Source organism: Mirounga angustirostris, unplaced genomic scaffold, assembly GCF_029215605.1.
Source record: "Mirounga angustirostris isolate CCGP_5_RB_7025 unplaced genomic scaffold, mMirAng1.0.hap1 SCAF_6, whole genome shotgun sequence".
Lineage (NCBI taxonomy): Eukaryota > Metazoa > Chordata > Mammalia > Carnivora > Phocidae > Mirounga > Mirounga angustirostris.
The window spans coordinates 118,517,679-118,531,374 of NW_026991714.1; the positions used below are offsets into that span (position 1 = coordinate 118,517,679).

General features: G+C 42.4%; 1 protein-coding gene across 2 annotated transcripts in view; it reads right to left on the reverse strand.

Moving 5' to 3' along the window:
- PANK1 (pantothenate kinase 1) overlaps positions 1 to 13,696 on the reverse strand; it is a 55,471-nt gene that overhangs the window by 23,242 nt on the left and 18,533 nt on the right. For both annotated transcript variants that reach the window (XM_064595004.1, XM_064595003.1), the window contains exon 2: positions 818 to 1,170. In XM_064595004.1, the coding sequence (XP_064451074.1) occupies positions 818 to 1,170 (353 nt within the window). The remainder of the gene's footprint in view (positions 1 to 817; positions 1,171 to 13,696) is intronic.

Sequence of the window (13,696 nt, forward strand, 5' to 3'; positions counted from 1 at the left end):
AAATGTCGGGAAAGGGGACTGAGAAGAAAAACCAAAACCTGCTACCATCAGTCTCACTCAGGGCACTGTGCCAGGGCTCCGTTGCCGGCTCTCCTGGAAACTACTTAGTACGCTCCGTGGGATAAAGGATGTTACTTTTGATGATCCAAATAAAATTTGTATTTATAGCTTCATTAAATACCACAAGTAATGTATTGATTCATTAATTTATTCATTAATGCTAGACTTGAGGGCAAGACTGAATACACTGGTTCCATGACAGAATGCGGTAATTTGCACTCCGGGCTTTGAAAAAGTGTACTTTACAACTTACCTTACTATATGTTCAACTTTCTGGCAAGACTAACCCCCAAATCTTCCAACCCTTTCTTCTCTAATACCCAGTCACTTCAGTTGAACCTAGCTAACCTTCTTCTCTCTTTATTTTCTACATCTTTTATTGCACTTTATTCTCATTTTATCCCCTGTGGGTTGACGCTGGCCAGTAGAGAGATTATCTTGATTGTAGAGATGGGGAAATTGGAACACACAGCTGTTAAAAGAATGATGACGACAGCTAATACTTGTGAGCATTTACTAAGCGCCAGGTACATATTTTCTCACTTAATCCTGCATGGAACAACACTATGAGGTATGAACTATCCAGACACGGGAGGGAACTGAGGCACAGAGAGGTGAAGTGAACCTGTCCAGAGTCCCAAGGCTAGCAGTCTAGCTCTTCCACACGAGAAGCCGTGATTATGGACACGGGAGAGGCTTTCTTTCCTTCTCTGAGAGGCGGTTTTGTTGTTTTGTACCAAGCACAAAGCTGACATACCATTCTGAAGTCCTTTTCGAACTTGAAAGCCCCGCCTCCCGTGGCGCAGAGAGTGGTGTGAAGGCTGGAGAAGTTCTTCTCGCTGCCCATCTGGATGAACCTGTGCATCGCACAGCTGGGGAAGCGGATGAAGTGCAGGTTCCCTTTGCGCCCACACACGGTCAAATTTTTCAGTTCTAGGTGGACATCTCGGATCCCGGTTTTCCCGTAAGCCGTGTTAGAAGTCAAATACTTCCTGATGCTCTTCAGGTTCTCCACCTCCTCTTGTTCCTCTTCGGCTGTAATATCCTTTGGTTCAAAGTAGACCAGTTTAACCAGTGTTCCACCGATATCCATGCCGAACCAGGGGAATGCTAGAGGACAGAAAGATAGTACTGTTGAATTCTCTGCATTTAAAGAGATGCTCAATTTCTGGATATCCGATAATGAAATGCAGTGGTGTCACATCTGTATGTGCATTTAACATCCAATGCCCCTACCTTCAACTCTATGTGCCTAAAAGAAGACACAGGCAAGGAGAAATTCACCATTTAAATGGTGCCCATGATTCTGCCCATACTCCACTCAGGGTCTGCCTCAGGACTGAGCCTGAGAAGAGAAACAGGACTTTGCAGTCCCCTAGGCCTGTCCCAATTCCCAGGGCTTCTTAGGGCTCGAGTATCTTCCCAAGCTGGGTACAATTCCAATTCTTAAAGATCTATTTCTGCATACACCATGCTCCCAAATGCTAACGATTTTATCAGAATCTTGGCCAAAGAACAACCATCTATTTCAACAACAGGGGAAACACTGGCTATGTTAGGTGGACCACGAGGCGTATTGGTCTCTAACCCACATGGCACACTCCTAGGGCACTTTTCAATGACAACTGTTACAGCATTCAATTTTTGCCTCCACAAGCTGACTCTACAAGACATGAGTCTGCTGCTTTAATCTACAGAATAAGCGGAAGGAGGAAGTGAGTGGGTTATGAGAGACGATGACCCTACGGTAGCATAACTCTAAAGAGAACAGCTCCTGTCATAGCTCATTTCTTTCTTCATGAAGCAGAGACCCTCTCTGCCTCAGAATGGCCTGCTAAGGAGTCCTCAACCCAGCTGTGGGCTAGAATCGCCTTCAGCATCCCGATTCTCCTCTCCTCTCCCACAGGTTCTGATTTAATTCAGGGTTGCAACCCGGGCATGACTATTTTCTGAAAGTTCCCTAGTGGTTCCAATCTGCAGCCTTGGGAACTGCTAAACCAGAAGAACCATGGCCTCTGACAGGCAAGCCCACCAACAGGCACAGCTCCTGACCAGGTCTGCAACACAAAGGCATGCCTTTAGGGGACGACATATTGCATGCGTGTGCGTGTACATTATATATATATATGAAATATATATGAAATCTGCTCGAGATGTTTATCTATAACAAAATAAATCTCCATCATCATAATTTTTCTTGTTATTAAAAGAACAGGGAGAGCTCCCTAAACAGGCCGATTTCATTTAGAGGCGACCTGGAAAGTTAATGTTGTGCTGTCAGATGCTCTGCAGTGAACACTGAGCAGACCCAAATGAGACTGCAAAATCTGGGGGCTCCCTTTTCATTTCCCTCGGCAGACTCCACGGGCTAAATCTGAAACTGTAATATTAAAGCTGAGTTTAAAGATACAGGGAGCTCAAATGACTTCTTTCAAGAAGTTTATTTTTATTTATTTATTTATTTATTTATTTATTTATTTATTTATTTATTTATTTATTTTATTCTTATGTTAATCCCCATACATTACAACATTAGTTTTAGATGAAGTGTTCCATGATTCATTGTTTGTGCACAACACCCAGTGCTCCATGCAGAATGTGCCCTCCTCCATACCCACCACCAGGCTAACCCATCCTCCCACCCCCCTCCCCTCTAGAACCCTCAGTTTGTTTTTCAGAGTCCATCGTTTCTCATGGTTTGTCTACCCCTCTGATTTCCCCCACTTCATTCTTCCCCTCCCGCTAGCTTCTTCTTCTTCTTCTTCTTTTTTTTTTTTCTTAACATATATTGCATTATTTGTTTCAGAGGTACAGATCTGAGATTCAACAGTCTTGCACAATTCGCAGCGCTTACCAGAGCACATACCCTCCTCAGTGTCTATCACCCAGTCACCCCATCCCTCCCACCCCACCCCCCACTCCAACAACACTCAGTTTGTTTCCTGCGATTAAGAATTCCTCATATCAGTGAGGTCATATGATACATGTCTTTCTCTGTTTGACTTATTTCACTCAACATAATAACAAGAAGTTTATTTTATTCAGCCCTGGAGAATATCCATATAAGCCCTAGTCAAGTTGTGCATTGTCCCACCCTGAGATTACATGGCCAGGAACATGAGGGAGACCTCCAGACCTCCAGTTTTTTTTCTGGGCTAGTCTCCTGTTCGGCCCTCTCCATCGGGAAGTTGGGGAGGGCGGGGGGAGAGGTACGGAGCGGGAAGCCATCCCTGTGTGTGCAATGTTTCCTCCAGCGCTTCACTGCTGTCCTTTGAGCTGTAATCCAAGCCAGCAGCTCCACCCTTGGAAGCACTAACTCTGAACAAATACAGAAAAATAAAGCGCCAAACCCCCAAAAGATTAAGAGCAGCAGATTCCACTAACAAGACCAAGGTCACAAATGTCCTATTATAATTGTGGAGGATGGCAAAGCAAATCCCACACAGCCCAGGGCAGGTTGGGAAGTTTGCTTGTCCTAGCAGGAGATAATAGAAAACTGGAAATAGTTCACCCCTACCAGTCAGTTCAACTCACAGATGACATTTCTTGGTCCCTTCTCTAAAACTCACAGTCAGCATGGCCCATGGTGTAGCTAATAGGTCAAACCTCAAATCAGGATTCACAGCTGCTTTCCATAAACAGCAGTCGGTAACCAGCTCACGGTCACTCCCTCCACCTCTCTGGATCGCAATTCCCTTATCTGTGAAAGTAATGGATTGCAGTAGAATGGACTCCACTTCTCTCCCTACTATAAACTTCTACGGATTCTTTCAGAAGTAGAAAAAAAATCACAACCACCCCCAATCATGTAGGCTGACCAGAGCCCTAGTTTTAATCTCCACTGAAATACTTTATGGCATGTCAACAGGTGCCTGGGCTATGCAATCAGTGTTGCAGGTATAATCCATTCTTATCATTGTAGGAAAGATACCTACTACTGGACAGGATGGGGGAAGGGTATTCTGGAACATTGCTAGGCTAACCATTTGGAAGAACTCTAGCAACACCTCTTAAAATGAAAAGTACACATACATTTTTAACTCAGCTAATCCCTCTCCTGGACCATATTTAAAAAGCACCAGTATTTGAGGATAGGTATAAGAATGTTCATTGCATACGACCCAGCAATTGCACTACTAGGTATTTATCCAAAGGATAAAAACACAGTGATTAAAATGAGCACATGCACCCCAATGTTTATAGCAGCAATTTCATAACCGCCAAAATATGGAGAGAGCCCAGATGTCCATCGACAGATGAATGGATAAAGAAGATGTGGTGTGTATATATATATAGATGTGTATATATATGTGTGTGTGTGTGTGTGTGTATGAATATATACACACACACACACACACTGGAATATTACTCAGCCATCAGAATGAAATCTTGCCATTTGCAACGGCATGAATGGAACTAGAGGGTATTATGCTAAGCGAAATAAGTCAGAGAAAGACAAATACCATGATTTCACTCATATGTGGAATTTAAGAAACAAAACAGATGAACATAGGGGAAGGGAAGGAAAAATAAAATAAGATAAAAGCAGAGAGGGAGGCAAACCACAAGAGACTCTTAACTATAGGGAACAAACTGAGGGTTTGCTGGAGGGGATGGTGGGTGGGGGGATGGGGTAACTGGGTGATAAGCATTAAAGGAGGGCACTTGACGTAATGAACACTGGGTGTTATATGCAACTAACGAATCACTAAACTCTATCCCTGGAACTAATAATACACTATATGTTAACTAAATTGAATTTAAATAAAAAAGAAAAAAAAAGAATGTTCATTGCAGCACCATTTACAGCGGCCAAATTAAAAAAAAAACAAAAACAGGGGCACCTGGCTGGCTTAGTCAGAAGACCTTGTGACTCTTGATTCATGAGTTCCAGACCCACACTGGGTGTAGAGATTACTTAAATGAATAAAAACTTAAAAAAAAAAAAAAAACCGCCAACACAAAAACAAAAACCTGAAAACAAAGTGCATGCCCTGTAACAGGAAAACTGTTCAACAAAGTTTATTGTTTCCAAACCATGGAATACTGGGCACACATTGAAAAGAATGAATGAGATCTGTATCAGTTGCCTGATAGCCCTAAGCTTCTGTTAATGAGAAAAGTAAAAGATGCCAAGAAGTGCAAATAATTTATTTACCCTTTTTGGTTTGAAAAAAAAAAAAGAGGAGGGAAGGCAGGCAGGAAAGAAGGAAAGCAGGTAGAAGGGAGAACCCTATGTTTATGATTACATGAGCTTGCTGAAAGATAGAGAAGCCTATCCCTCCAGGCTGTTAATATCTTTAGCAGGTGGTAGGATGGACAGGCTGTATGAGTGGAGGCTAGAAATTAGGGGAGGGGATGGAGAAATGTCTACACTCAAATCACTCAGTACACGCAGAAGTAAAATAAATAAATTAAATAAATAAATAAATAAACAAACAAAAGAGGAATTCAGTGACAATGGAAAACAGGAGACATCCCAGCACAGAATGGACAGAACAAGCTGTGTGAAACCCAGAAAATAATCTAGTTCTGTAGTCGAAATCTACTATTCACCCAGCCACAGCTGTCACCAGCCCTTGGAAATGAAGAGTCCCTCCGTGGCTTTTTATTTGGTTGGCTATTGGTAAGTACGAGCGACTACAAAGCGTTCTCACTTTTAAAAACATGACAGGGGACACCTAAACATTTCATAAGTTATTTAAAATCCTGCTGTCTTTCCTGCTTCACCTCCTGCTCATTTCAAAGCTATTGTTGGCAACTCACAAAACAGTGGGAAAAAGTGTAGAGTTCTGAAAATTCAGTTATATCAGCAGTTTTGCTTAAGGTAAAAGGGAATAAAGATCGGAACACTACATTAGTTTAAATGGCAATAGAAACTGCTTTCACTTACCTATGTTCCTTTCTTACCCTCATGAAAAAAATAAATGCTCTTCTATTCACATTTTAATGCTTTTATAGAAACTATCAGATTTTTGAATGCAGTTTTATTCATCTTCCTGATATCAAGGTGTACCCAAATCTTACACTTCCTAACCATAAGCCATGGATGGAGATAAAAGACAAGGGGAAGGAAGAACATCCCAGTGCAGCTATCATCCATGACTCATGTCTTCTTTAATCCAGAATATCCAAATGCGTTGATAAATGCAGCTGAACCACTGATAAGAGTCTGTTCTGTGTTTGCCAGGAGTGATGCTGGTTCTAGATACAGAATGTCTGCATTCACCCTCTACTCCTTCTTCAACCAGATGTCATTTTTTACGAATTTCTAGAATATTCCTCAAAGATGTTCAGCAGGAGACAAGGCTTAAAGTGCACAAGAAGATTTTCACAAACAACTGATTTACTCATTCAAGATGGTTTCTACCATAGTGAGGTGTGTATAAATGAGAAGCCAACATTTATCAAACAAGGTGCTACAGATAAGTAGTGGACTTTAGGTCCACCTTCTCTTAGCATATTATAAAGAATCATCGTAATAATGAAGAGCAAAAGGAACTATTTTCCAAAGAAATTCTGGCACAGGTGCACCAGGAAACATACACAAAGATGTTCATTGCGGTAATTTTTAACAATGAGGGTGCCTGGGTGGCTCAGATGGTTAAGCGTCTGCCTTCAGCTCAGGTCATGATCCCAGGGTCCTGGGATCAAGTCCCGCATCGGGCTCTCTGCTCCTTGGGAGCCTGCTTCTCCCTCTGCCTCTCTCGCTCTCTGTCTCTTACGAATAAATAAATAAAATCTTTAAAAAAAATTTTTTTTAACAATGAAAAACTGGTAACAATGTAGACATCCATCAATATGTAAATAAAATGTAATATACTTACAGGATGGAATACGATATAGCTATGAGAACAGCTAGATTTATATGTCTCAAGATAGATGGAGCCCAAAAATGCTGAAGGAAAACCGCTTTAATGGTGAACCAATGACATATAGGTTGTCACTCCCAGGCCAGAACATTTAATTACAGGCATGAGACCCTCCAGCGCTTTCCCAGAGCAACGGGAACATTCCAGATGTTGGCTGACCTGTCAGCTTAGGTCCTGGAGTGAGGACGTAGCCGGTCTTCAATGTACATACAGCATGAGCACGAAATGAACCTTTGTTCTTTAAACCACCCAGACTTGGGTATCATCTGTTACTGCAGCAGACCCGAAGCCAACAAAAAAGGTCGGGCAGCCGGGAGGGAGGAAACGGATTTTGGAGGCTGGCAAAGCATTTGGTAAAATCATCATGTTATGATGACTTGAAAGGCAGATAACATACCTAAAGAATTAGTAGATACTGTGGAAGAGACTGAAAGTCAAATGTTAGTAGCATGTGTTGGTTACCGTCGGCTGCATTTTATTTTTTAATTTTTATTTATTTATTTATTTTTGTAAAAGTAGGCTCCACACTTGACTTGGGGCTTGAACTTATAACCCTGAGATCAAGGGTTGCATGCGCTACTGACGGAGCCAGCCAGGCACCCTGTTGGCTGCATTTTAAAAGGTGCACCCAGAAACAAACTGAGGATTGCTGGAGGGGAGGGGGGTCGGGGGATGGGGTAACTGGGGGATGGGCATTAAGGAGGGCACATGATGTAACGAACACTGGGTGTTATATGCAACTGATGAATCACTGAACTCTACCTCTGAAATTAACAATACACTATATGTTAATTAATTGAATTTAAATTAAAAAAATAAAAAGGAATTTACCATTAAAAAAAAAAAGTGCACCCAGAAAGTAACTGACTCGTTTACAAACAAAAAGAGGGAATAGGGTCCATCAAGTCAGACTTGCAGGGTTGGAAAAAGTAGCTGCTTCTCTTCCCCAACAGATAAACGATGAAAAATGAGAAAGGAGAAAGGCTTTGCATGAGAGAGGACAATTAGCACTTAGCTGTGGGGTGAGGTTCAAAGGAAGAGAATAGGTTATCACACTCTCTCTTAATACTTTGAAAGGGGGGCGCCTGGGTGGCTCAGTTGGTTAAGCGACTGCCTTCGGCTCAGGTCATGATCCTGGAGTCCCGGGATCGAGTCCCACATCGGGCTCCCTGCTCAGCGGGAGTCTGCTTCTCCCTTTGACCCTCCCCCCTCTCATGCTCTCTCTATCTCATTCTCTCTCTCAAATAAATAAAAAAATCTTAAAAAAAAAATACTTTGACAGGGTTACAAAGTCTCCAAGTAAAGATGCAGTTAAGGTCTTGGCTTCTTAGTTAATTCTTTCAATTAGAATACCTCAGGGAAAAAGAGACCAGAGGTGTGGCTTCCCCACCAAAGGCTGACAGATTCAAAGTATCATCAATTAAGTCAATAAAGAAATGTTGGAAGCAAAACTACAAAGGCATCCAGTGAACATAAGTATGCCAAGGACTGAGGGCTTGGCATATGGAAATAAACTAGAGTTAGATAGGAAACTTATTTCTCTTTGAAAAGAGTTGTACTGCCAGAGAATGCCTGAGCCCCTAACCCTCTAAAGTCAGCTGAGAAAGCGGCTCAGCTCCTACAAAGGACATAGTCTTCAGTCTCACCTTAGTTGTGATCCAGGAGGTTATTGGAAAAAACCAAGGCCTGAAGAGAGCAATGGATTGGGGAGCCCCTTTCCGAAAGAACAATCAAGACCCCAAAGAAACATCCTCTACCTATAAGTCAGGGAGCCCAGATGGATTTCAGAATTGCTTCAGCACTTTAGAACGACTAAGGACCAATGAATGGAGGTCTCCCATCCACCTCCTTTCTGAATAGGAATGTATACTGGGTTTTCCAATCTTTCTTTCACCATTATTTATTAATATATGATGTTGGGGAGGGGACACAGCAGGTAATTGCCCTCTTTTAGTTCAGAAGTCTCTAGCTCAAGAGGACATACATCCAGAGTTGATGTCGAAACCACTTTGTATCACCCCCTAATTTAGATCCCCCTGCACATCATCCAGATGCCATGACTGGGTGAGGCTTTGGGGCTGTCTACTTTGGGATGGGAATGCCTATATTTCGCCTGCAGTTGGGAGAGCAAGGCAATTACCTGGTAATCAGAAGAGTAAACGGTGGTAGTCACTAGTGCTGCTGGCCAAATATTTCTGGTTCTCTTCCTGCCAGCCCATGGGGTCAGACTGCGGCTCCTGGCCATTTTATAATTGAGCTGGGCAACATGCCTAATCCAGTCAGTGAATGTACATGGACACGGTGTATGTCACTTCCAGGCAAGAGCACTTACGGCTGGGGTGAGACCCTTCGGAACTCTTTCTCTGTTACCATGAACAGCAAAATCCAAGATAATGACTTGGCATCATCTGGGTCATCTGTGTCAGAGCGAGGATGAGCCAGAATGGAGCCCCCAGCCACCCCCTCAATGGGTTTATAGTGTGAATGAGAAATAAACCTTTGTTGTTTTAAGGAACTGAGATTTGACGGTTGTTATGCAGATGATTTGCCTATCCTGAGTAATATACCCTCCATCAAAATCTGGGTATTTTTTCCCCTGGAACCCTCCCTCTCCTGCAGGACCAGATCCAGGGATCTGGGGATCCAGGGACTTCCAGTATCGCTGATAAACATGAGGTAGCTGAGCATTAATAAAAAGATATGTAGGTCCTGTTGCATGTATTTCTGTCTAAAAATTTTTCCAAACACAAACCAGGATTGGCTATCTAGTAGTAATTTAAAACCGTGAAATGAATCTGTATTCCAAATGCTGTGATGGAGATATTTAAATTTTTATTGGTAGTCGATGGCTTTATTTTTTATTTATTTTTTTGGTAGTCGATGGCTTTAAAACAAAGCCTGTTTCTTAAAGACCTTTCTGGAACACTAGAATAGTCTCTGAGAGGCACCCATGCTTCCTGCAGTAAATTTCAAGGGTTACACAGTGAACTCCAAATAGCATCAATGAGCAAAGACCAAAAAGAACCCCCAACAACCACAATGCAGAAAAGATTTCCTACCAAAGAAATAATTTTAAAGGGCTAAGGGAGCCTGACAGTAGAAAATCTACCTCCTCTTGAACAACCAGTCAGAGCTTTAAGGTGTTCCTGGTGAGGCAAAGTTCACTAATACTAGTATTTCTTCCTGTGTGTAAGATTAGCGCCTTTGGGCACAGGTCTGACTCACCAAGCAGTTGCTGTCCTGCCCAGTTTAACATATCTCTCGAGGTTCCACCAAGCTGGAATTTGTTGAAATAATTGTGAATGGGGAACAGTGGGATTGAATTTCTTTTCCCACTACTTGCGAATAGATTTTTTTTAAAGATTTTATTTATTTATTTGAGAGAGCGTGCAAGTGGGGGGAGGAGCAGGGGGAGAGGGACAAGCAGACTCTGTGCTTAGCCTAGAGCCGAACTTGGGGCTCGATCCCAGGACCCTGAGATATGACCTGAGCTGAAATCAAGAGTTGGGCACTTAATGGACTGAGCCACCCAGGTGCCCCACAAATAGATTTGTTGAGCTAACTAATGGGTAGAAAAGATATTTTAGGTTTGTATAATCAATAGGAAAAAAAAGACTTTTAAAGCACTGATATTTTGGGGCCCCTGGGTGGCTCAGTCGGTTAAGTGTCTGTCTGCCTTCGGCTCAGGTCATGATGCTGGGGTCCTGGGATCCTGGGATCGAGCCTTGTGTTGGGCTCCCCACTGAACAGGGAGCCTGCTTCTTCCTCTGCCCTTCCACCCTGCTCGTGCGTGCACTCGCTCTCAAATAAATAAATAAAATTAAAAAAAAAAAAGCACTGATGTTTTTACGCTACATGAATACTATTATGTTGAAGTTGCCTAAGGACCTCTACATGTTAAAAAAACCCAAACTTTGTTAACTTAGATCTGAGTGTGTAATAGAATTGTATTTCTTAAAAAATTAGTTCTTGGGGCACCTGCGTGGCTCAGTTGGTTAAGCGACTGCCTTCGGCTCAGGTCATGATCTCAGGGTCCTGGGATCGAGCCCTGCATCGGGGTCCCTGCTCGGCGGGAAGCCTGCTTCTCCCTTTCCCACTCCCCCTGCTTGTGTTCCCTCTCTCGCTGTCTCTCTGTCAAATAAATAAATAAAATCTTAAAAAAAAAAAAAAGTTCTCTGAGGTCTAGTCTTCCCTTCACCATGTCTAAATTTAGCTGGTAGTATAATGCAGTCTTTGCTAATATATTCATAGAAACATTTAACTTTAAGAGGTGAAAGGGACCTTAGGTCAAGTCCAACATCCTGTTTACAGATAAGAAAATTATGGCTCAGAAAGATCAAGGATTGCCCAAGGTCAGTCCTAGTAGTTTAGACCCATTTTCAGTTTCATGAGCCAGTAAGCTCCCCATTTTGCAAGGCTTGTCTGAGTTGAGTAGCTTGTCACTTGCAGTGACAGCACCCGGACAGACAGGATGGTCGTGGGCAAGTTTCTTCCTTGAGCCATTGACTAAGCTGTAAGCTGGAAGTGGGCTCACCGATCACCAAGGTTCTACTTCTCACATCCCATCATCCTCAACACACACAGCCCTCCAAAACCATACTTTTAACTGCGTAAAACATAAAAGCTGAAAACCTAAGAGCTATTTAAAGACCTTGAAGAAAGTGGTAAATGTAAAATTTAATAAAAGGGTTTCGGTAACACTGTAGAGGAACCCATAATTATTGCACACAGAGCAATCTGCTAAACATTAAATATTCTATGCGAAGAAACTTGAGTCATCCTCTTTCAAATTAACGCACACCAGGTTCCCTTTGTTTGCATTTTAGTCACATGGCAATCCCCAGTGTTGGCAAGGGGACAAGGACACAAGCACTTACAGAGCACTGGTGGGAATGGAGACATGGGCTTTTTGGAAAATACCTGTTAAAAAGCTCCAGATTCCTCCTATATTCTTTAATGTATCAGTTCCACTGTACCCTAAAGAAATAATTATGCATGCATTCAAAAATTTATCTTAAAAAAAAAATCACTGAACTTTTACTACCGTGAGTGAGAAAATTAATTATTGTCCAAACATACAGAGTGGGTTAAATAAACTAAATAAATGATCACCCATTAACACAAAGGAACAAAATACCACCATTAAAATCATTTTGTAGGATGGCATTTAATGATGTGAGGAGAATGTTCATTATATGTTGTTAGGTGAAAAGGGCAGGTGGTTCAATGGTACACTGTACATGATTACAATTTTGTATAAAAATTAAATAGCTATTTGTGCATGGAAAACAAGACTAGAAACTTTAGGCGGAAATGTTAATAGCTGTTATCTCTGAGTCGTGGATTAGGGTAATTTTTTTCTCCTTCTGGCTTTTCTGATGATGCTTTTCAATTGCTTACAATAACACATTTAATCTTCATAATCAAAGTTATTTTATTTATTTATTTATGTATAAAGATTTTATTTATTTATTTGAGAGAGAGAGAGAGAGCACGAGCAGGGGGGAGGGGGAGAAAGGCTGGGGAAGAGGGCAAGAAGCAGACTCCTGCTGAGCAGGGAGGCCAACGCAGGGCTCCGAGCTCGATCCCAGGACCCTGAGATTATGACCTGAGCCGGTCAGATGCCTAACTGACTGGGCCACCCAGGTGCCCAATAATCAGAGTTATTTTTGAATTCTCAAAAACTTCACTGTAATGATGCAAAAGAAAAAGAAATTATTTTACCTTTGTTTCAGGGAGCTGACCTCAGACCTGCTGTCCTGCCCACGGGAACCAGTGTGCCTGCATTCCCCAGCCCCACATCCCCTTCCCTGCTTAAGCAACACCCTGCCCGTGTCAAGCCCTTATTGAAATCCACTAGACACAAGCTATCAATGACAAGGCACGCCTGACCCCCAAGGACAAAGTTGTTTCATCGGTTAGACACCTGACAGGTGGGAATTGAGGGTAGGAAGAGTCCTGACTTACCCTCCTGCACTAACCTTGTAGGTTAAACTTGGCCATTCAAGACGCACTTACAGGGGCAGAGGTACGTTTGCGGGAAAGGATCGGTGTGGGAAAGGCCACACATCCCCGTGTGACAATAACCCTCCTGCCACTCATAGCCTCTGGATCCCGTCAGCTTTTTCCCTCTCATGCGGACTGGGATGGGAACAAAAAGGCTGATCATATTCTCATATATGAGAGAGAAAAAGCGAATAGTGAGGATTCCTTTCAGGAGTTCTGAGGCCGGCAGAAATATCATCACAGCAGCCCCCAGAACTAACGCCCGGATTTCACCAGTTCCGCTCGGCTACACGCAACAGACTCAGTGCTTAGGGCCTGTGACCTTTTTGGGCACTGGTGAAGATACTGTAATTTCTTTTAAAATTAGAAGAAAACATAGAAACTTTCAGGTCAAAGACAATGTTGTAATATGTCCTATTAGCACATTCGTCTTTATACCAACAGAGTTAAAAGCTATAGCTTTGAATTTCGTAGGGAGGAAGGAGCACATCAAGGCCGAGCGCTGGGGGTCCAGGCAGTTCGCCTCTGTTCACATTCTGCGCCTCACCTAGTCACAGGTTGGAACTGACAAGACACCGGACTGCAGTCTGCTTTGCATTTGCAATTTGAACTGGGTAGCTATGGTTTGTTTACAATTGTATTTCCTTAAAGCAACTTCAATTTGAGTATTTAGTTGCAACTAAATTTAAAGTCCAAGTTTTAATGATCTTTATTTTTTAAAAAGGACAAGCTATATTCAACCACATGCTTTCTCAATT